General features: G+C 32.5%; 1 protein-coding gene across 13 annotated transcripts in view; it reads left to right on the top strand.

The window, feature by feature from the left end:
• The window catches only part of LOC139501799 (anoctamin-7-like), an 88,220-nt gene that overhangs the window by 21,863 nt on the left and 42,176 nt on the right, over positions 1 to 24,181 (top strand). For 8 of the 13 annotated variants that reach the window (XR_011658658.1, XR_011658657.1, XM_071291009.1 and 5 more), the window contains exon 3: positions 6,193 to 6,286. Coding sequence is in view for 9 of the 13 variants with exons in the window: in XM_071291009.1 (XP_071147110.1) it covers positions 6,193 to 6,286 (94 nt within the window). In the remaining 4 variants the exon portion in view is untranslated. Of the gene's footprint in view, positions 1 to 4,392; positions 4,571 to 6,192; positions 6,287 to 24,181 lie in introns of those variants that run through there. The other 5 variants (XR_011658660.1, XM_071291013.1, XM_071291011.1 and 2 more) reach the window with 2 other exon arrangements.

The following is a 24,181-nucleotide window of genomic DNA, read 5'->3' as shown; positions in this document are numbered from 1 at the left end:
AGTTTAAGTGAATATTAGTTTTTAGATGAAATTTAACAATACCATATGTGTGTTTGATGTAAGATGTAAAAGAAAAATCTTTTAATCATGCAGCCAGCATTGAAGCATTAAATTGGACTGCTAAATGAATGGTACCCATAGGTATACTCAATAGTCCACAGATCACAGGACTTAACCATGTTGCTGGTATCCCTGGGTTCAGAAAGTTCACAGGGCTATTAGATAAGAAGCTACTGATATGATGTACTACCAAAGGCTGTACCAACAAACAAGTAGAAAATAAACAAAAAGTTATATGATTGTAATTTTGTTCAAAAAAGTTATTGCAAGTCTTCAATACATAATCAAGCCATTATATAAATGTCATTTTGAAAAAAAGGGGGTTCATGAACTTGTTATCAAGCTAATGCTATGGAACTAGAGTTGAAAAATGCATCTTGGCAAGCTAGACATAACTTTTTATTTTATCAACAACATTACCTCCCCTGTAAATGTATCATATGGTTACAAGAGCGCAATTATTTGTTTACATTTAACCGGCAAATTTTTTACCCCAAGATGGTACTCAGAATAGAATCCTATACAGCTTTTGATTGGTTGATACAGGATTGGAATTACATTTAATCGAAAGCTTATCCAATTAGGTTTAAAAATTGCCGAAAATCATATTCACATTTTACGAAGTATAGAAAATATCTTCAATTTCTGCACGACGGAGCCATTAAAAATATGCCCTTTTCATTAAGCGAAAAAAGTAGACGATTTTTTTCAACTGCATTTTAGGCAATTTGAGCCACATGACCCTTTATTTTTTTTTTGGTTGTAATGCAACACTGGCATTTCTAGTAACAGGAACTGCCACCCGTTTTTCGCTAGTTTGTGTAGTCTTCGAGAAAAAAAAACGGAACACTAGTGGTACCCTATGGAAAATGCATTACGAATAATTGCGCTCTTGTAACCATATGCCCTACAGTTTTTAGCTCACCTGGCCCGAAGGGCCAAGTGAGCTTTTCTCATCACTTGGCGTCCGTCGTCCGTCGTCGTCCGTCGTCCGTCGTCGTCGTCGTCGTCCGTCGTCGTTAACTTTTACAAAAATCTTCTCCTCTGAAACTACTGGGCCAAATCAAACCAAACTTGGCCACAATCATCATTGGGGTATCTAGTTTAAAAAATGTGTGGCGTGACCCGGTCAACCAACCAAGATGGCCGCCACGGCTAAAAATAGAACATAGGGGTAAAATGCAGTTTTTGGCTTATAACTCAAAAACCAAAGCATTTAGAGCAAATCTGACATGGGGTAAAAATGTTTATCAGGTCAAGATCTATCTGCCCTGAAATTTTCAGATGAATCGGTCAATCGGTTGTTGGGTTGCTGCCCCTGAATTGGTAATTTTGAGGAAATTTTGCTGTTTTTGGTTATTATCTTGAATATTATTATAGATAGAGATAAACTGTAAACAGCAATAATGTTCAGCAAAGTAAGATCTACAAATAAGTCAACATGACCAAAATGGTCAGTTGACCCGTTTAGGAGTTATTGCCCTTTATAGTCAATTTTTAACCATTTTTCGTTAATTAAAGTAATCTTTTACAAAAATCTTCTCCTCTGAAACTACTGGGCCAAATTAATCCAAACTTGGCCACAATCATCTTTGGGGTATCTAGTTTAAAAAATGTGTGGCGTGACCTGGTCAACCAACCAAGATGGCCGCCACGGCTAAAAATAGAACAAAGGGATAAAATGCAGTTTTTGGCTTATAACTCAAAAACCAAAGCATTTTGAGGAAATCTGACGGGATAAAAATGTTTATCAGGTCAAGATCTATCTGCCCTGAAATTTTCAGATGAATCAGTCAATCGGTTGTTGGGTTGCTGCCCCTGAATTGGTAATTTTGAGGAAATTTTGCTGTTTTTGGTTATTATCTTGAATATTATTATAGATAGAGATAAACTGTAAACAGCAATAATGTTCAGCAAAGTAAGATCTACAAATAAGTCAACATGACCAAAATGGTCAGTTGACCCGTTTAGGAGTTATTGCCCTTTATAGTCAATTTTAACCATTTTTCATAAATTAAATTAATCTTTTACAAAAATCTTCTCCTCTGAAACTACTGGGCCAAATTAATCCAAACTTGGCCACAATCATCTTTGGGGTATCTAGTTTAAAAAATGTGTGGCGTGACCTGGTCAACCAACCAAGATGGCCGCCACCGCTAAAAATAGAACATAGGGGTAAAATGCAGTTTTTGGCTTATAACTCAAAAGCCAAAGCATTTTGAGGAAATCTGACAGGGATAAAAATGTTTATCAGGTCAAGATCTATCTGCCCTGAAATTTTCAGATGAATCGGTCAATCGGTTGTTGGGTTGCTGCCCCTGAATTGGTAATTTTGAGGAAATTTTGCTGTTTTTGGTTATTATCTTGAATATTATTATAGATAGAGATAAATTGTAAACAGCAATAATGTTCAGCAAAGTAAGATCTACAAATAAGTCAACATGACCAAAATGGTCAGTTGACCCCTTTAGGAGTTATTGCCCTTTATAGTCAATCTTTAACCATTTTTCATAAATCTAAGTAATCTTTTACAAAATCTCCACTGAAACTACTAGGCCACAATCATCTTTGGGGTATCTAGTTTGAAAAATGTGTCCGATGACCTGGCCATTCAACCAAGATGGCCGCCACGGCTAAAAATAGAACATAGGGGTAAAATGCAGTTTTTGGCTTATAACTATGAATTCAAAGCATCTAGAGCAAATCTGACAAGAAGTTAAATTATTAATCAAGTCAATATCTATCTGCCCTGAATTTTTCAGATGAATTGGACAACTGGTTGTTGGGTTGCTGCCCTCCAATTGGTAATTTTTAAAGAAATTTTGCCGTTTTTGGTTATCTTGAATACTATTATAGATAGCGATAAACTGTAAACAGCAATAATGTTCAGCAAAGTAAGATCTACAAATAAGTCAACATGACCTAAATGGTCAATTGACCCCTTAAGGAGTTATTGCCCTTTATAGTCAATTTTTAACAATTTTCATTAATTTGGTAAATATATGTAAATTTTTACCAAATATAGTTCTCTGTTACTAATGGGCAAAGTTCATTATAGATATAATTGTAAGAAGCAAAATCGTTCAGTAAAGTAAGAACTTCAAACACATCACCATCACCAAAATACAATTTTGTCATGAATCCATTTGTGTCCTTTGTTTAATATGCACATAGACCAAGGTGAGCGACACAGGCTCTTTAGAGCCTCTAGTTTTTAGTAATGAGTATAATCCACTAATTAGCTTACTACAGCTGCTGGTGAAAATATTTTTATTTGAAATACTAACACAAACAATGTCATACAACCTCAATTGTTTAATAAACTGAATTAAATGTATAAATAGCTGGAGGATATATCTCTGTAATAATAATTATAACATTTATCGGATCATCCATTTAAATGACATCATAGATACCTTATTTCTAACACATTAAAAAGACAGAAATAGGGTATCTCTTAAAAGCCCTGTATATATAATGCTGAATTCAAGTTTACACTTCAATGATTATGTAGGTGTATTTTGACCATACTGTTCAGTCTTCCAGAAATCCTCTGTTAAGTATCACTGTACTGAGCAAAATGCATTAAAACATTTAATGACATTGAACCATCTTCTTATATAATTATATAAAAAGTCCATGGATGATTTTGCCCCCAAAGTAAAAATCGTGCATTTACATTGTAAAAAGAAAGTGCATTTATCATAACTTTTTATACAATATAAGAATTTTGTGGGTATTTTTTCTGCCTGTCATGCAGATGTTGTTTGCATTAAAGGACGACTTTCAGCATTAGGTTGATGCCAGAAGCAACTATAGGTCACTATACAGTTCAATAATGAACAAAACCCATACCACATAGAGAGCTCTATAGGTCACTATACAGTGTTCAATAATGAACAAAACCCACACCACATAGAGAGCTATAAAAGCCTTGCTTTAACTAAGTGTAAAAATTTTAAATGAGACAACATAGTCTTGATTTGTAACAGTACAAAACAAAAACCAAATATGATCTGTGATCAGGAACAAAAGACAATCACTGATTTACAGGCTCCTTATTTCTATGCTTGAAAGTACACTACCGGTACTATAGATTAAGGATTCAATTTTCAGTCTTGATTTTTTAAACTAATAAATTCAACAGAGATCAATGTTATTGTTTATTATTTACATTTTTTATTTACGCAAAAGTGCATTTCTAAAATTGTCATTCTTTATAGAGATAAGAGATTTAAACTTATTTATAAACTCAATCAAGTGTTCATTTGTTTATTTATTATTTAAATATGGATTCAGTTGAAAACTTCGAGTCATGCTTAAATGTATCGGAACAATAGGCTTTTAAAATGACAGTATAGAGATAGTTAGAGAAAATAACGTACTGTGGGAATTTATACCATGTAAACTGTGTATTGATATTTGTTATGTTAACCAATTATAATGTAGTACAATAATGGACTTGAAATTTATCTGTTTCTAAAAAATAAAGATGAAGACCAAACTGCTGGTAGGTGCAATTTAGAATACCTTTATTATTAATCATTAATATGAAAGTTTTGACATGAATAATTCTTTGAAATAAGCCAGTCAGTGTGCATTAATTAAGCAGGGCATCAGATTTGGAGTTCTTGTGCTAATCTTTCAGAAGTAAACATTTTGAAAGGTTCCATAAATTTGAAATTAGTCCAGGTTCTAGGACCTGTATACTTGCTATGTGGTTTTTATACGCCCGTCAAAATTTTGACGGGACGTATTATGGTATACAAATGTCTTGTGTCCGTCCATCTGTCCCGCATAAACATGTCGCACCGTAACTTGAGAACGACTTATCTAAATTTCATGAAACTTAATATAGTTGTTTCTTATGATGGTCAAATGATCTGTATACTTTTTGGTGAAATAAGATTTAAACTTTTTGAGTTAAGGCACTTTGTAACTAAAACAGTGGTGTGATTTTTTTTCACATGTCGCACTGTATCTCAAAAACGATTCTTGATTATTGCTTAAAACTTTACACACTTCTTAGTTATATTAATCTTAATATCTTTATACTTTTTGGTGATGATTCAAAATTTCATTTTTGAGTTATTGAGTATTTTGTAAAAAAGGAGTAGGGTTTTTTTACATGTCGCGCCGTATCTCAAAAATAATTTATGATTATTGCTTAAAACTTTACACACTTCTTTGTTATATTAATCTAAAGATCTGTATAATTTTGGTGATAATTGAAAATTTCATTTTTGAGTTATTGGTCGAGTATTTTGTAAAAAAGGGGGAGGTTTTTTTTTACATATCATGCCATATCTCAAAAATGATTTATGATTATTGCTTAAAACTTAACACACTACACTTCTTTGTTATATTAATCTAAAGATCTGTATACTTTTTGGTGATGACTCAAAATTCTATTTTTGAGTTATTGAGTATTTTGTAAAAAAAGGGAGTTTGTTTTTTTACATGTTGCGGTATCTCAAAAACAATTTATGATTATTGCTTGAAACTGTACACACTTCTTTGTTATATTAATCTTAAGATCTGCATACTTTTTGGTATGATTAAAAATTTTATTTTAGTGATATTTAGTTTTTTGTAAATAAAAAACAGGGTGTGGGGGTTTCACATGTCCCTCAGTGTCTCAAAAAAAATAAATGGTTATTGCTTAAAACTTTCTCAGAAACTATTTATGATTATAGCATAAAACTTCCACACAAGACGTCGGGCGTATCATGCGCTCATGGCACAGCTGTTTATTAAACAATTTAAGTACAAATCAGACTATGAGTATGCTTATACATTTACTCTTAATGAAATTCCATCAAGTGAACTAACACCTGAAGTGGTGATTGTGTGGTAGGGTAAAAAACAAGTGGATACTGCTAGGTATTCACAGTTTTCTTAAAATAAATCAGAAATGATTAGACCATTAAGATTTTGACATACCGAACCAGACTTTAACAAATCAATGTTTAAAAATGTTATTTTTCATCAACTTCTGACCTCAGTTTTCATAAGGAATCATTCCTACCCTAATCTATTTACACCCTGTATTTCATTTTCAATTAATTTCTTGATGCTTTCTGTTTACTGTTTTTAAAACTATTTTTACGATATTTTTTTTATATATTTTAGAGCTCAGAAGGAGGGATTGAGATGTCTGCAAAAGCTAAAACACCAGTGCCACTAGAAGACACATGTTTCTTCAGGGATGGTGAGAGAAGAATAGGTATATATAACTATAAATTTCTGGTGCAGGATTTTCTCGCTGCATTGAAGACCAATTGGTGGCCTTCAGCTCTAATTGTTTTACTCTTTGGTCAACCATTGTTGTCTCTTTGAAACATTCCCCATTTCCATTCTCAATTTTAATTCACTTTTTTGTGGAGAAATTCTTATTTTTTAATGATAAACAAAATTATGTCCCTTCCTTTTCGTTTTTGTAAATGCTGTCTTCCATGTGTGCAATTAACTTCATTTGTAAGATCAAAGTGAGGAAACTTTATGTTTGACGTTAAAAAGTCACAGGAATTGAGAAAGTATAAAATCATGTTTACTAATTCATCAACAGGACTAGATTAACTGAAAGTCAAATCGTATTATTTTCTATTGCAATTCAAAGGTTATGCTGCATTGACCTTTTTGAAAGAGATGCTTAGTTCAGATTACTTAAAGAATTAGCTGGAAAAGATGCACATCACATAAGTTACTCTTAGTAAATAGAGTCTTTAAATTTATAGCAACAAATACAGAAGTTCCTCATTTTTTCAACTCATAAATTTTGATTTAAGAAATGATATATACAAAATGACATACCATTAAAATATGTTTATATTTATATGTATATATTAAATTTTATGGATGTATTCACATCTTTTGTAAAAAGTTTAAATTGTATTTATTTGAAATTGTTGAATTGATATATCACATTTAAGATAAGTTAGATATTTTATGCTTTACTAGTGATTTAAACATTCAATTGTGTCACTTTTTGTTGGGATTTAATTGTGTGGGTCACTGATATACCGATGATTATGTGTAGTAGTGAGGAACGTTGGAGTGTTTTTTTTTATATTAAAAATAAGGAAATGTGGCATTTTTGCTATACATGTATAAAAATAAGAAAATTTGGTATGATTGCCAATGAGAAAACTAACTACCATTGTTCAAATGAAGTTGAAATGAAGTGGATGCAGAAGTAGAAACCTATTTTTTATTGTTGAAGAATGTATTTTGGTTAAATTTGTATCATTTGTTAGCTCTTATTGCCTTTTTTTCAATATTTATGATAACAGTCATACTGTGTCAAAAAAAAAAAAAAAAGAGGCTCTGCTTAGCTAACCAGATGCAAAGGTCAAATTTGAGCAGTGCAATTGGTGTCTTTTACTTTGCAAGATTTCCTTCTTGTCTAGTGTTAGAGGATGCTGCTTCATGATGCAATGGTAACATTGGAGTGGGTCTCATTGAAGTCTAAGTGTGACGGGGGATTGCTGATTTTTTGTAAGCGTGACATGTTAAAGTCAAACTATTGTGCCATGAAAATGGGAAATGTAGTCTAGCAGGACACGGAAAATTACAAAAAAATGAGAATTGCTTACGTACATAGTATAAGCGGTCTACGGGAATCTGACATAACAGTAAGCGGGATCCAGGATCAGAACCCTCTAATCAGACCCCCAATAGAGGCTTCGGATGCGATAGTATTAGATAAGTACTGAATGAATCAGAACTTGGTGTAAAATATATGAATATTAGGAGATGTGGTATGATTGCATAGAGACAAAATATATGAATACGTAGATGTGGTAAGATTGCATAGAGACAAAATATATGAATACGTAGATGTGGTAAGATTGCATAGAGACAAAATATATGAATACGTAGATGTGGTAAGATTGCATAGAGACAAAATATATGAATACGTAGATGTGGTAAGATTGCATAGAGACAAAATATATGAATACGTAGATGTGGTAAGATTGCATAGAGACAAAATATATGAATACGTAGATGTGGTAAGATTGCATAGAGACAAAATATATGAATACGTAGATGTGGTATGATTGCATAGAGACAAAATATATGAATTAGTTTAAACATATTTATTTATAGTGGATTGGGAAACAAGTTTTGCAACTTATATTAATCCCTTTCCACTTTGCAGAATACGGAGATGTGGTATGATTGCATAGAGACAAAATATATGAAAAAGGAGATGTGGTATGATTGCATAGAGACAAAATATATGAAAAAGGAGATGTGGTATGATTGCATAGAGACAAAATATATGAATCAGGAGACAACTTTTCACCAGAGGTCAAAGGTAATGAGGATATAAAGCAAGATCAACATGCATTGTTCAACAATGAGAATATTGATGTGGGTAGTATAAGCTATAAAAGTCCTAAGCATATCAAAATGTGATACAAATCTAAAGAGAAAACCAATGGATGCTGAAAATGAGGTATATTTCTGTATATACAGCAATTGTATAAGATAATATAAAAACTTTGAAAAGATAAAATAACAATGATAAACAGAGGAAGCAACTATAATGTAAATGCTGCAGAGATGCAGATTAAAAAAGGGAGCAGAAACTCTTCCCTTCATAGAATATTTTTGACGTCAGATTTAGATTAATATATATAATACAAAATTAACATAAAGTACCAATTTGTCAACCCTGGCTTCTTTTTTTATAAAATTGCTGGTCGACTTGTTTTGCCTGCCAGGCAATGACCAGAAATTACAATATTCATTTATAATTTAAAACAAAATCAGCATTAGGAAATCATTGAAGAATTTCTTCTTTGTGTGCATTTGCAGGGGCTAAATAATAGCTTTGAATGTAGCTCCTCCTTTGACAAATCCATTTAATGCATTACTACACTGAGTTATAATTTTTAAAGAGTAACATTATCGGCTAATGTGCGATGATCATTGCGCTACAACAGTTAGATTTGACCATGTCTACTTTGTTTCGACTCCAATGGTAAAAATTGCAGTTTATCTTGACATATATATAACTGACTGATTCAAAATTAGTCTCCTAATTAGAATAATTTTTCTTATCACATTTCATTATAAGACAAATATAGCATATTATCATGTAAAATTCATTACTTTATTCATCATTACATAATTATATATATAAATATTAGACAAACATTGATTCCATTGTAAATTAACTGACAATGGTTTTACCCCTGGGTATCAAATGTAGTATTATTTGTTTGATGACTGTATAAACTGTCTGTGATTAAGACTGTCTTGTGCTTCTATGAGTACTTATAGGTTGTAATTCTGTAAACAATGTTATTTCCAATACTGCAATAGGAACTCCCTTTGGGGCTAAAACTGTGGCACTTTCACTATGAACGAAGTTTCGTGAAAAATTATGATCTTCCCAGAACAGAAAGTTGATATGCATGCACCTTTATTTTATTCAAAGGTCAAATTATATTTTGCTGTTCAGCATATTTTCAATATTTATATGACCTGAACTTCTAAGAGTTAAACTTATACTAAAATTCTATATTACCCCTACCTCCCTTTTTGGACCTCATAAGAATTAAATTTTAGACGCTACCCTGTTTTTCTATACTAGTATCATTCCCAAGTTATGACTCTATGAGATCATATCTGGGAAGTCTACATTAACAAATATCTCCCCAAAAGAGTAGTGGCTTGTGAAATAGTTGTGTTTACAAAGTACAACCTTCAGTTACTATGGATTCATTTATTGGGTTCCCAACCCAGGATAAAGGGAAGTTCCAACTATATGTCTCCATTCAAATGCATTGATAGGCCAAAAAAAAGGGGGGGGGGGAGGAGGGGGGGGGAGGGGGGGGGGGGCGATCGCCACTGACTTTTAACTAAGTTTTTTGGTTGATTTGTCCATATGTTGATAACACTGGTTTAATGTTTTATTTAGGCTTCAGCAATAACATCACAACTTTCAATAAAATAAGATGATCAGTCGGCTTCAAGTTTTACTCCATAATTTCACACTGATCTTTGATTTTCTTGCCTACCATTGATCCACAGATTGAAAAAGTCACTGGGTACTTTGATTTATACACTTAATGACTTAATTTAAACTAGTCTACTGATTTTAAGTCAGACAGGATAAATCTTATTCCATTCATTGAAGTTCTTTAGAAAAGTCTGAGAGTCTAAGAGTAGGAGTAGACATTTCATATGTCAATCCAATGCAAAAAATGAATTGAAATTGTAGCTTTTTTTCCGTAAAAGTCATGAAATCAGACAAGATGTAGGAGTTTCATGTTAGTAATTTGACATTGTGAGAGAAAAAAAAACTAATAGCAAAATCCATTCCATTTGTAATAAAAATAGTAAAATTGTGTAAATGTCACACTTAATAACTTTCAATTTATCGACTAAAAGGTCAGATGATGAAATTCTGCAGAATGTAAAATTATTTTGTTGATTTGTTATTGTCATGAAATACAAAACTTTAATGATTTACAGTGACTTGACTGTCAGTGTTGCTCTCCACCAATTGCAACTCATTCAAAATGTTGACCAAATTGCAATTTGTTTTATAAAATCAAATTGTTCAACTGGTCAGAAATTTGAACCAACTGCTGTAGAAAACCACAGCCAAGTCATGAAAGTGCAAGGTGATAAAATAAAACATACTTACAATCCTATAAGACTTTAACTCCACTTTAATGATGTTGTGACAAAATTAGTTTATCAGTTTGTATAGTTATATTATATTCATTTCCATGCTGAAGGGGAACTGTTTATTTTGAATTGCTATTAAATTGTCCAAACTAAGCTTTCATATAGTTTTTCTGTCTAAAAGTATTCTATATTTATAAGAATCAGATATCGTTTTAAATAAAACATCATATATTTAGTAAAATAATTTTTGTCGAGCCAAAAGTTGCAGAAAGCTCGACATAGGGATAGTGATCCGGCGGCGGCGGGGGCTACGGCGGGGGCTACGGCGGGGGCTACGGCGGGGGCTACGGCGGCGGTGATAGCTCACTTCTTAAAAGCTTTATATTTTAGAAGGTGGAAGACCTGGATGCTTCATACTTTGTATATAGGTGCTTCATGTTACGAAGTCTCCGTAAGTCACATGTCCAATGTCCTTGACCTCATTTTCATGGTTCAGTGACCACTTGAAAAAAAAGTTCAAATTTTTTATAATGTTGAATTCTCACTTATTATAAGTAATAGGATAACTATATTTGATATGTGCGTACCTTGCAAGGTCCTCGTGTCTGTCAGACAGTTTTCACTTGACCTCGACCTCATTTCATTGATCAGTGAACAAGGTTAAGTTTTGGTGGTCAAGTCCATATCTCAGATACTATAAGCAATAGGGCTAGTATATTCGGTGTATGGAAGGACTGTAAGGTGTACATGTCCAACTGGCAGGTGTCATCTGACCTTGACCTCATTTTCATGGTTCAGTGCAGACTTGGGGTCAATTACATTGGAATGTAATTAATTAAATTACACATTACATTGCAAAAATGATCAATTACACTAATTACACATTACACAGTTTTTGAAATGTAATTAATTAAATTACAATTACTTTACTAAAGTAATTAATTAAATTACACATTACATTTTATCATAATATATAAAATCCATGTGTAAAATATGCATGACGTACCGATAAGCATAGTTTAAGCGTTGCATTTGATAATCATTTGTAATTTTAATGTTTTGTCATTTAGTCTGCATATCTCTGGTCTGAACACTTTGACAGCAATTATAAAGTTTTCGACAGGAGTTATAGTTAAATTTTTGTGTTTTGGTCTGTTTTTCTCATACCATATGCAATAGGTCTACTATATTTGTTGTATGGAATGATTGTTAAGTGTACATGTCTAGCGGGCAGATGTCATGTGACCTTGACCTCATTTTCATGGTTCAGTGGTCAAAGTTAAGTTTTTGAGTTTTGGTCTTTTTTATCTAATACTATATGCCATAGGTCAACTATATTTGGTGTATGGAAATATTTTATGATCTTTATGTCAGTAGAGCAGGTTTTATTTAACCGTGACCCCATTTTCACGGTTCATTGCACAGTGTTAAGTTTTTGTATTTTGGTCTATTTTTCTTAAACTATAAGTAATGTGTCAACTATATATGTTGTATAGAAGCATTGTTAGCTGTACCTGTCTGCCTGGCATGGTTCATCTGACCTAGACCTCATTTTCAAGGTTCATTGGTCTTTGTTTAGTTATCTTAGGTAATGTTAAGTTTATGTGACAGTTATAATACAGCTTAGCTTTATACTTAGGACTATCAACATAATATCAATGATTAGTATAGAAGGCGAGACATTTCAGTGTGTGCACTCTTGTCTCCACAATTTCAAAGTTGTAGATGTCATATTAACTGGTTTTAAGAAAAACTCTTAAAATCAAACCTGATATATATTATGTATATTGTCCAGTAACGTTGATTATTTGTTTTCTCACAAATACATGTTTATGATACTTATTGTATTGTATTTCATGGTGTTTTTAAAATACTTACACTGTTGTGTTATAAACTTGTATTTCTTTAGAATTAAATCCAATTTATTTAAATTTTTATTTATGTTTATATATATATACTCAATGATCCAGACCTTTTGTTACCCATACACATTGACAAATGAACACACAACTGGTTTTCAAAAGGATCATACTGAACAAAGCAGAATAGAGACAGTGGACAGAATCATTGAGACAAGAACATGTATTTGGTTTAATATTTTGTCACATTTTCTACTTTGTAATGCTTGCAAATTGCACATTAATTGAAATCTGGAAATTTATGGATATATGCATAATGTTCCAGAAATTAGTTAGTTAATGTTTTTTTCTTTCCCACCTAGGGGTTTTATGTGTTTCAGTCTGAGTGTCTGTCTGGCCATCCCATTTGTCTGTCGGTCTGTCTCTCTCTTCAGGGTAAAGTTTTTTTGTCAAGCTATTCCACAAAAAAAAAACGCAAACAGTAGTCTACTCCAAAACACACAAAACACTTATATAGGAAGAAGCACGTTAAATTACCTTGTGAAAAATAGGAAGGATGATGTCATTTGCTCTGGAAGTGTAAGCGTTTCTTGTTCCACTTTTGACAACTGTATTTTGACATTTTGACAAGGGGTGGGGGGTGGGGGTTGATCCGCCAGTGACTTTTAACTAAGTTTTTTGGATACAAGTAAGATTTTGATTTCTGTTTGTACTGGAGTTCTTGAAAAAAATTAACCCAGTTGATATCTTTCAAGTTGCTGGTTTATTTGGTTGATTTGTCCATATGTTGATAACACTGGTTTAATGTTTTATTTAGGCTTCAGCAATAACATCACAACTTTCAATAAAATAAGATGATCAGTCGGCTTCAAGTTTTACTCCCCCATAATTTCACACTGATCTTTGATTTTCTTGCCTACCATTGATCCACAGATTGAAAAAGTCACTGGGTACTTTGATTTATACACTTAATGACTTAATTTAAACTTAAGTCTACTGATTTTAAGTCAGACAGGATAAATCTTATTCCATTCATTAAAGTTCTTTAGAAAAGTCTGAGAGTCTAAGAGTAGGAGTAGACATTTCATATGTCAATCCAATGCAAAAAATGAATTGAAATTGTAGCTTTTTTTCCGGTAGAAGTCATGAAATCAGACAAGTAGTAGGAGTTTCATGTTAGTAATTTGACATTGTGAGAGAAAAAAAACTAATAGCAAAATCCATTCCATTTGTAATAAAATAGTAAAAATGTGTAAATGTCACACTTAATAACTTTCAATTTATCTGCTAAAAGGTCAGATGATGAAATTCTGCAGAATGTGAAATTATTTTGTGGATTTTTTATTGTCATGAAATACATAGCTTTAATGATTTAATGATGTTTTATATTTGTTTGGAAGGTTGGCAGAAATTTAAGCCACAGTTCTAGCCAGCATTTTAAATTGTGTGTTACTTTAGTGTCTTCAGCTATCCTGATAATTTTTTTAATACCTATATTGATGCTATCTCTTTTACTGAGGGGGGGGGGGGGGGGGGTCTTTACTGGTGCATTACAATTGCTTGCATATTTTACCACTTCACTTGCCTTGAAAATCACATACAGTGTATGTGCATAGCTTTGAATACATTTGTGCATGATTTCAGATAAAAAAACTTATAGAATAAAAATCTTTTTGAATATGCAATTTACAATTTTCTCCACAATTTCAAAGTTGTAGATGTCATATTAACTGGTTTTAAGAAAAACTCTTAAAGTCAAACCTGATATATATTGTGTATTTTGTCCAGTAACGTTGATTATTTGTTTTCTCACAAATACCTGTTTATGATACTTATTGTATTGTATTTCATGGTGTTTTAAAAATACTTACACTGTTGTGTTATAAACTTTTATTTCTTTAGAATTAAATCCAATTTATTTAAATTTTTATTTATGTTTATATATATACTCAATGATCCAGACCTTTTGTTACCCATACACATTGACAAATGAACACACAACTGGTTTTCAAAAGGATCATACTGAACAAAGCAGAATAAAGACAGTGGACAGAATCATTGAGACAAGAACATGTATTTGGTTTAATATTTTGTCACATTTTCTACTTTGTAATGCTTGCAAATTGCACATTAATTGAAATCTGGAAATTTATGGATATATGCATAATGTTCCAGAAATTAGTTAGTTAATGTTTTTTCTTTCCCACCTAGGGGCTTTATGTATTTCAGTCTGAGTGTCTGTCTGGCCATCCCATTTGTCTGTCCATTTGTCTCTCTCTTCAGGTTAAAGTTTTTTGTCAAGGTATTCCACAAACAAACAAAAACGCAAACAGTAGTCTACTCCAAAACACACAAAACACTTATATAGGAAGAAGCACGTTAAATTACCTTGTGAAAAATAGGAAGGATGATGTCATTTGCTCTGGAAGTGTAAGCGTTTCTTGTTCCACTTTTGACAACTGTATTTTGACATGTGCACATTTTGTCAAAATGCAAGAATTATGATTTTTTTTTAATGAGAACAGGAACTGAATTATGACTTAATATATTCTATTTCATCATAATGACTGTACTTTAGGTCTTCTAAATGACAAAGTCAGACATACTACTAAGAAAGAACATTGCATGTAGTAGAATTTTGCTCCTTTCTGTCAAGTATATGTGATATCATACTGGGGCAATAAAATTAATTGTGAATTCATGTCATGTTCAACAACCATCAGAAGTAACAAAATATTTTATTGGTCAATAGTAAGTTACATCAATGGTAAACTATATGATGGTATTGTTTGAATTTCCTGGAAGGCAGCATGATTTCAGAACAATATGGTCTATTTCATTTGGCAATATATTAACCAATTTTGGAGAAATTTTCTGTATGTAATAAAAAATATCCAATACCTGATTTAGTAATTAAATTGACTCCATTATCAGTTTTCAGCTTAATTAGAAGAATTAATTGTTATTTTAGTATAACAGATCTAAGGATATTGTGAAAATCTTAGTGTTGTACCAAATGATATTTCCACAACAAAAATATACATAATCGTTGGAATAACAATCACAGGAACTCAGTTCCCATTGCTGTTGTTGGTTTTTTGTCCCTGCTTAATATGTTGTAGGGGACATTGGAAAACTGGGCCTCCATCCTTGACTCAGTCCTTTCTGTATTAATGTTAGCACTCTAAAGGGTACAACTCTTGTCAGAATTTTATATATTATAACACTTAATATACCATATAGGGTAATAAAAGAGTTAGGCAAGGCAGGAGGACATATATGTTGCTCTTTTATTTTTTTATTGAAGTTGAAATTTTGATACATTCATCACTAAACAAACTGAAAAGTTACAGTTGAAATGATTATAAACAAGTTTTGAATTTTCAAATATATAAGCATTTAGCATCACTTATTTACTAAGAGACCTTTATGATAAAAATGCTGATCTGGCACAGTACAATCATGACAATTAGTACAGTTAATGCTATTACAAGAGATGTTAATTTTTTTTACCATGTTCACAGAGTGTACGTGGTATTCAATCTTGTCTTACTTTCCCAGTAAAAAGTCTTTGCACTAAACGTATATTAAGCGCTATAAGGGGGTGCACAGACACCTTGCCCCCTAAATCAACCTCTGATTGTTGTTCTTTCCCTGAAGTTATCAGAACAATACTCCCAGCCTTAGATATGGAGGGGCCTTAGTCAGAGGCCTTAGGTTTAGGCTAAAACATTTTATTTTTCTTCTGAATTCTTATTTTTCACTCGCACACTCTTTTTGAAAATCCTGGATACACTGTCCACTGACAGTAGAGCCATTATTAATAGCCTTAAGTTGCAAAAATGGTAGAATTATAAACCTTGTTAAATTCTGTTAACTTTATTGATAAATAAATAGGTTGCACTGTCTAGTGAATTCAGTGGAGACATGTTATTTGTGCTGTGACACTCTGAAGTCATATAAAATGTAATTATAAACACAAAATGGCCATTCTATCATTACTTTTATGACCAACAGACTAAGTCTAAAAGACATTTGACTTGCATTAATGCGTTTGAGTAAGAAATCTGGAAACAAGGGATTTTTCTGGTATATTTCCTGTTTCTGGCAGACTTTACGCTTGTTGATCCTAATTCTGTCCTGATCTTAATCAGGCCATGGGTGATTTAATAAAAAAATGAATTTTATTCTCTAATAAAAGTTGAAACTAATGATACCATTGATACAAAAAGCTTTGCACTGGTAAATATATTATATTGTTTAATAATTAGAAAAGGGTAATTGTTGTTTTCTAGTATAGCAAGTGCTAAATTACTAATAAAGATTAGTTCATAATGGTCAATTACTTTTTCTGTCAGATACATGTGACTGGGGCATTATAACAATTTACAGTCATAAACAATTCTGTCCTAAGGGAGACTACAACAAAATTTCTACAAAATTTGCTCTGTGTCTGTTAATAAAATGATGCATTGTACCTGATTGACTAACACAGTTTGGTGGTGTCTTAAAAAGTTCTATAAGACAGAGGTTTTGCTTGATAAACCTGCATTATTATTTAACATTCAAGGTTAGTAAAATCATTGATGCCATTTGAGATGAAGTAACTGACATCATCAGTCCCTTAAGCATTATTCTAAATTAGATACTTTACTGGAAATAATTATAATGGAGACTGTGACTGATTAAGACAGAAGTTGCATGAGCCTGTTTAATTAACTTGAGTAGAATAACAAAGTTGTCACGATGAAGAAAAATAAATGGCTTTGTTTCAGTAAAAAAAGACATTTTTTAGCCCTTAATTGTTTGTCTAAATTTCTATTTTCTTATCTTCTTCACTACTATTGCCATTTGTTATGTTTTTTTTACTGTCATGTAAAGTACTGGTTTGTTTGAATGAATTACATCAGGACTGCATGTATAAGAGACACCCATGGTGGCGTTATCCCAGGTAAACGGACAGAAAGTCACAGGACAAAAAGTCACAGGACATAAAGTCACAAATTTGATAGGACAAAAAGTCACAGGACAAAAAGTCACAAATAATTTGGTGACAATTGTTTGAATATATAAGAGAAATATTTTGAAATATTTACTTTTTAATACATATATTCATATTAAAGTTTAGGAAATGTGTCAGTATACTTGAAAAATCAAGATTTGTTTAATTTTAATCAGGCAAAAGATACATTTCTTGGCACCATGAAGCCATTTAAGTGCCAAACCACTTTGACATTTTGTTTTTTTAACAATTATTTGATCATCTTTGATATTTTTTTGATAAATTTTGTTAACAAAGTTGGTTTATATACAATAGTTCAAGAAAAATACAAAAATATTTTTGTAGAAATAAGCGGTTTTTATTCAAAGAAAATAATCAAAAAAAATGAATTGTGACTTTTTGTCCTGTGACTTTTTGTCCGTGACTTTTTGTCCGTGACTTTTTGTCCTGTGACTTTCTGTCCTACATTCTTATCCCAAGTGGGTGTATCTAATTTACACAAAGATATAATGATTTAAAGCAAAGGTGGTTAAGTTTTCCATAATTTAGGTGGAAATTGCATCTTATGTTATAGAAAAACTGATAAAATGAACTGTATTCAACTGCATTTAATGACATCTTAGTGTAAGTACTTTGACAAGTCTGTCAATAAGATATAGTTTGCTCCATGCATTTAATGACATCTTAGTGTAAGTACTTTGACAAGTCTGTCAATAAGATATAGTTTGCTCCATGCATTTAATGACATCTTAGTGTAAGTACTTTGACAAGTCTGTCAATAAGATATAGTTTGTTCCATTATAAGTTACCTTTTTATTAAACTGTACCATTTGTGATAGATAAGTAAGGGCAAAGGTGGGGATTACTGTCATAGCAATGCTAGTCATGTCCTAAACTGAAAGCTATTTGTTTTAAATGGTGAATTGAATTGGGATTTAGGACACATTAATTTTTTACACTCATATAATTTCGATCATTTCGTTTAGATCAGCCAGGTTTCTTTATAGCTGTTTTTTCGTTTTTGTTATCCCTTTCCTGTTATAAAGCTAACCACAAGAATGACCCAACATGCAGAAGGTGGCTTGACCAAAGAGGAGCCAGGCCTGCTATCAAAGCGTTAAAAAAAATAGAAATGTACTTTTAAACAACCAGAAACTATCAGAAAATGGTAATGATGAATGTAATCAAATTGATTTATCAGGAACTACTTTTGTAGACTTTATATTGTGTGATTAAAATGTTTATTTGTGGGGGATGACGTCCATTATCACTGAACTTAAGTATACATATTTGCCAGCAGAAGAATGCCTCTAGGTGAGGGAGTTTCTCGCTGCATTGAAGAACTTTTGGTGGCCTTTGGCTGTTGTCTGCTCTATGGTCGGGTTGCTGTCTCTTTGACACATTCACCATTTCCATTTTCAATTTTGTGTGGAGTATATAGTGTGATTCGGCATAAAACTTGTTTCTGTTTTTTGCTTCTTACCTCATTGTTTAACTCAGAATAATATTCAAAACTTCCTTTCTTGCGTGTCCAGCAAATTAAATATTCATGCTACCAATTCCATGTGGACGGAATTGGACTAAACATTTGATCTATGAACTAGATGGTAACCATTACAAAAATCAGTATTATCTTTATGATGTGACAATTAAATTACATGTTAATAAGATTGGAATGGGTTTATAATCGACAATCCTATTGAGTAAGTCTAAATACTTATTTTCCTCTAGGGAAATAATAGGATTTAATGAAGGGTCTAAATAGAGGTCAACTGTATTTTTCGTTACTCTTTCTTGTTTATTCCTAGTTATATTAAATAAAAATACAATGGATAAACACATTTTACAGTGTGAATAATACTTAATTTAGATATATGAAAATTCATATTTGACACCAAAAACCTGTAAATCTATAAATTTTACTCTGCTTCCCCAATGATTTGATTTATATGTCTGCATGGTATGAGGAATAAAAGGAGATGTCACAGGTATACATCAATCAGATGTCACAGGTATACATCAATCAGATGTCACAGGTATACATCAATCAGATGTCACAGGTATACATCAATCAGATGTCACAGGTATACATCAATCAGACAACAACCCAAAGAAACAAAAGCCCAAAAGACCATGTAAGACACATAAGCATAGTTCTAAATTAACAGGTCCAATTTATTTCAATACTAAAGAACAAGTATGCAGTTATTTTGTTTCCTCTTTCAAATGGTTTTACATTAGTTAAACTGGCATGCTCAGGGCCTTTGATGTCTTATTGTACAGTATGGATTACTGTTACAGAATTAAAGTTTCTCATTTTTGAAAAAAGCCTTAAAGGTGACCTATTGTTGTCTATACAATAGGTTCTCAGTTATCTCCCATTATCATCATTATTATTTTTCTCCAATGAAAATTGCTAAAAAAATGGAAGCGCATGATGAAATAAAAATGTTAAGGTTGATTGATTGATTGATGTTTGCTTCAAACTGACAAGTGTCTATCCCAATCTAAACATTTCATTTTGAACAATTGTAATAGTTGCACATGTGGAGCAGGATCTGCTTACCCTTCCGGAGCACCTGAGATCACCCCTAGTTGTTTGGTGGGGTTCGTGGGGTTTATTCTTTAGTTTTCTATGTTGTGTCGTGTGTGCTGTTAATTGTTTGTTTGTTTTTTTCATTTTTAGCCATGCATGGTGTTGTCAGTTTGTTTTTGATTTATGAGTTTGACTGTCCCTTTGGTATCTTTCGTCCCTCTTTTGCAGTATTAAAATAACAGTCAGATAACATAGTCTTAAAGCATAGATTTTTATTTGTAATCTGGAAACATTATTAATGCTTGACCAAGCCTTGACAAAGCATCATGTTCAGCTGTTGTTTCTAACCTTTTACAAATAAATTATATATAGAGATTAGAGACAATGGTATAGTTATTCTTTATTTACATTAATAACAATTTGTTTCCTATGTTTCCTTTGAATCTGGTTAAATGTAGGATGTTAAATTGACAAATAGTCCCTGTCAGTGAATATATACTTGCCATTAGCTAATGATGATAATGCCTTTGTAAGAATGAGGTACATAGACCATAACTGTTTAGTGTCTTTAAATATCAGCTGTATTTGTACAAGGCTAGGAAACAAGGTGTATGCAAGCTTTTAGCGAGCTATTTAAACCTGTTTCGAGCCAAGTACAAATACAGCTGATATTTAAAGACACTAAACAGTTATTGTCTTTATCCTGCAATTGATTCTGTATATTATTTGTGTTTTGAAAGACATAAAAACACATGTTTTGCATTTATTTTCGATTTGGAATCTCTTGAGGCCCGTGTAGTAATACGATTCAGTAATCACACGTTCAGCTGAAGAAAGGTTCGCTAAAAAAGAATCTTGAATGGTCAACAATAATACATCGCTCAAAGTGATTAATTATCTATTTTAACATAACAACTAATTTCAACAGTAAAAACAAATAACAAAACATTGTCCAATTTGAAACAGGAGTGTACGAGTTGTCCTACGCTTCAGACTCGACATTCATTAAACATGCATGCTGAAATTGACATGGTTGTTTTGTTACACAATCATACACATTCAAGTCTTGAAATCGATAGTTGTAATCGTAGAAAGACTGCTGTTCATGTGTGAATGTTATCAGAAAATTGGTGTGATTCTTATTGCTCTAAAGAAATGTTTGAAAACATACAGAACGTATAAAAGTATTTGTTAATTCGCAATTGAAACGTCATTGGAATGCAATGCAATACACATTCTGAGGTCACTGATGCAGGTTCATACAATACTCAGACCGGCAGTTGGCAGAGCTTTAAGCGATATCTGTATAGTATACAGATACAGCATAGTGATATCTGTAGGGCTGTATCTGTATAGTAGAGCACCCAATTGCAGGATAAATTGGTCTTATCTGATGATTGATACTGCAACTTAAGTTGTGTTTATTTCCTAAATATAGTAACATAGCTATATTTTGTATAATGTCAATTTCATCATGGAACACTTTCTCCACAATAAGAGGTCCATTAAGGGATGAAAATAAGTTTGACATTTGTATTACAATTGAAAAAGCTATCATTTTATTAATTTAAGTTGCAGTATAAAATCAATATTAGGTCAATGTCATAAAAATATAAACTTTTTTGTACTCGGCGCAAAACTGGGGAAGGGCTCAGTAGAACCTCAGTCTTCACGCCGAGTGGCAGCCCAGGCAGGCCAGGCTGGTAAAATTGCTCTCGGGCCTGTAAAAATTAAAACTACAGGCCAACAGAATTTAACTTAAAAAATTTTTAAATTGAGCTGCGGGCCTGTAGATTTAGCAGTTCAGACTGGAACCTCGCTCATTCCCCAGTTTCTCAGCCTCATACAAAAAAGTTTATATTTTTAGCTCACCTGGCCCGAAGGGCCAAGTGAGCTTTTCTCATCACTTGGCGTCCGGCGTCCGTCGTCGTCGTCCGTCGTCGTCGTCCTGCGTCCGGCGTTAACTTTTACAAAAATCTTCTCCTCTGAAACTACTAGGCCAAATTAAACCAAACTTGGCCACAATCATCATTGGGGTATCTAGTTTAAAAATTGTGTCCGGTGACCCCGCCAACTAACCAAGATGACCGCCATGGCTATAAATAGAACATAGTGGTAAAATGCAGTTTTTGGCTTATAACTCAAAAACCAAAGCATTTAGGGCAAATCTGACATGGGGTAATATTGTTAATCAGGTTAAGATCTATCTGCCCTGAAATTTTCAGATGAATCTGACATTCCGTTGTTAGGTTGCTGCCCCTGAATTGGTAATTTTAAGGAAATTTTGTTGTTTTTGGTTATTATCTTGAATATTATTTTAGATAGAGATAAACTGTAAAAAGCAATAATGTTCAGCAAAGTAAGATCTACAAATAAGTCAACATGACCAAAATGATCAGTTGACCACTTTAGGAGTTATTGCCCTTTATAGTCAATTTTTAACCATTTTTCGTAAATCTTAGTAATCTTTTAGAAAAATCTTCTCCTCTGAAACTGCTGGGCCAAATTATTTGAAACTTGGCCACAATCATCATTGGGATGTCTAGTTTAAAAATTGTGTCCGGTGACCCCGCCAACTAACCAAGATGACCGCCATGGCTATAAATAGAACATAGGGGTAAAATGCAGTTTTTGGCTTATAACTCAAAAACCAAAGCATTTAGAGCAAATCTGACGTGGGTAAAATTGTTAATCAGGTGAAGATCTATCTGCCCTGAAATTTTCAGATGAATTGGACAACCTGTTTTTGGGTTGCGGCCCCTGAATTGGTAATTTTAAGGAAATTTTGCTGTTTTTGGTTATTATATTGAATATTATTATAGATATAGGTAAACTGTAAACAGCAATAATGTTCAGCAAGGTCAGATTTACAAATAAGTCAACATGACCAAAATGGTCAGTTGACCTCTTTAGGAGTTATTGCCCTTTAAAGTCAATTTTTAACCATTTTTCGTAAATTTTATATATCTTTTACTAAAATCTTCTTCTCTGAAACTGCTGTGCCAAATTGATCCAAACTTGGCCACAATCATCTTTGGGGTTTCTTGTTTAAAAAATGTGTCTGGTGACCTGGCCATCAAACCAAGATGGCCGCCACGGCTAAAAATAGAACATAGGGGTAAAATGCAGTTTTTGGCTTATAACTCAAAAACCAAATAATTTAGAGAAAATCTGACATGAAGTAAAATTGTTAATCAGGTCAAGATCTATCTGCCCTGAAATTTTCAGATGAATTGGACAACCTGTTTTTGGGTTGCGGCCCCTGAATTGGTAATTTTAAGGAAATTTTGCTGTTTTTGGTTATTATATTGAATATTATTATAGATATAGGTAAACTGTAAACAGCAATAATGTTCAGCAAAGTAAGATCTACAAATAAGTCAACATGAACGAAATGGTCAATTGACCCCTGTAGGAGTAATTGACCTTTGTAGTCAATTTTCAATCTGCTTCCTTTGTTTAATATTCACATAGACCAAGGTGAGCGACACAGGCTCTTTAGAGCCTCTAGTTCTTTCATTGACCTAATATTGTATAGTTATTTTCCTGTTGTGTTGTTTATTATGGTCATTGACAAGTAAATAGGTAGATAAAGGAAGATGTGGTATGAGTGTCAATGAGGTATGAATGCCAATGAGACAACTCTCCATCCAAGTCACAATTTATAAAAGTAAACCATTATAGGTCAAGGTACAGTCTTCAACATGGAGGCCCTGCTCACACCAAACAGCAAGCTATGAAGGGCCCCAAAAATAACTAGTGTGAAACCATTCAAACGGAAAATCTAAAGGTCTAATCTATATAGAAAAAAAAGAGAAACGAGAGAAACACTTATTATATGAACCACATAAACAGACGACAACCACTGAACATCAGATTCCTTATTGATATTGTTTGAGTTTACTTATTGATATTGTATGATGTAAATAAATGTTATTACCTCATTAATGGAACCTAATGGTAATTTTGAAGAATATTAAGATAATTATAGGTATAATTGTTTATATATGTCAATGAGCAAGGGTGGATCCAGCCATTTTTTTGGGGATACAATTGCTTTCAAGCAATCTGTAGATT

The sequence above is a fragment of the Mytilus edulis genome, chromosome 13, assembly GCF_963676685.1.
Source record: "Mytilus edulis chromosome 13, xbMytEdul2.2, whole genome shotgun sequence".
Lineage (NCBI taxonomy): Eukaryota > Metazoa > Mollusca > Bivalvia > Mytilida > Mytilidae > Mytilus > Mytilus edulis.
Note: the sequence above shows the minus strand (reverse complement) of the source record. Positions and strands in the feature narration are given on the sequence as shown.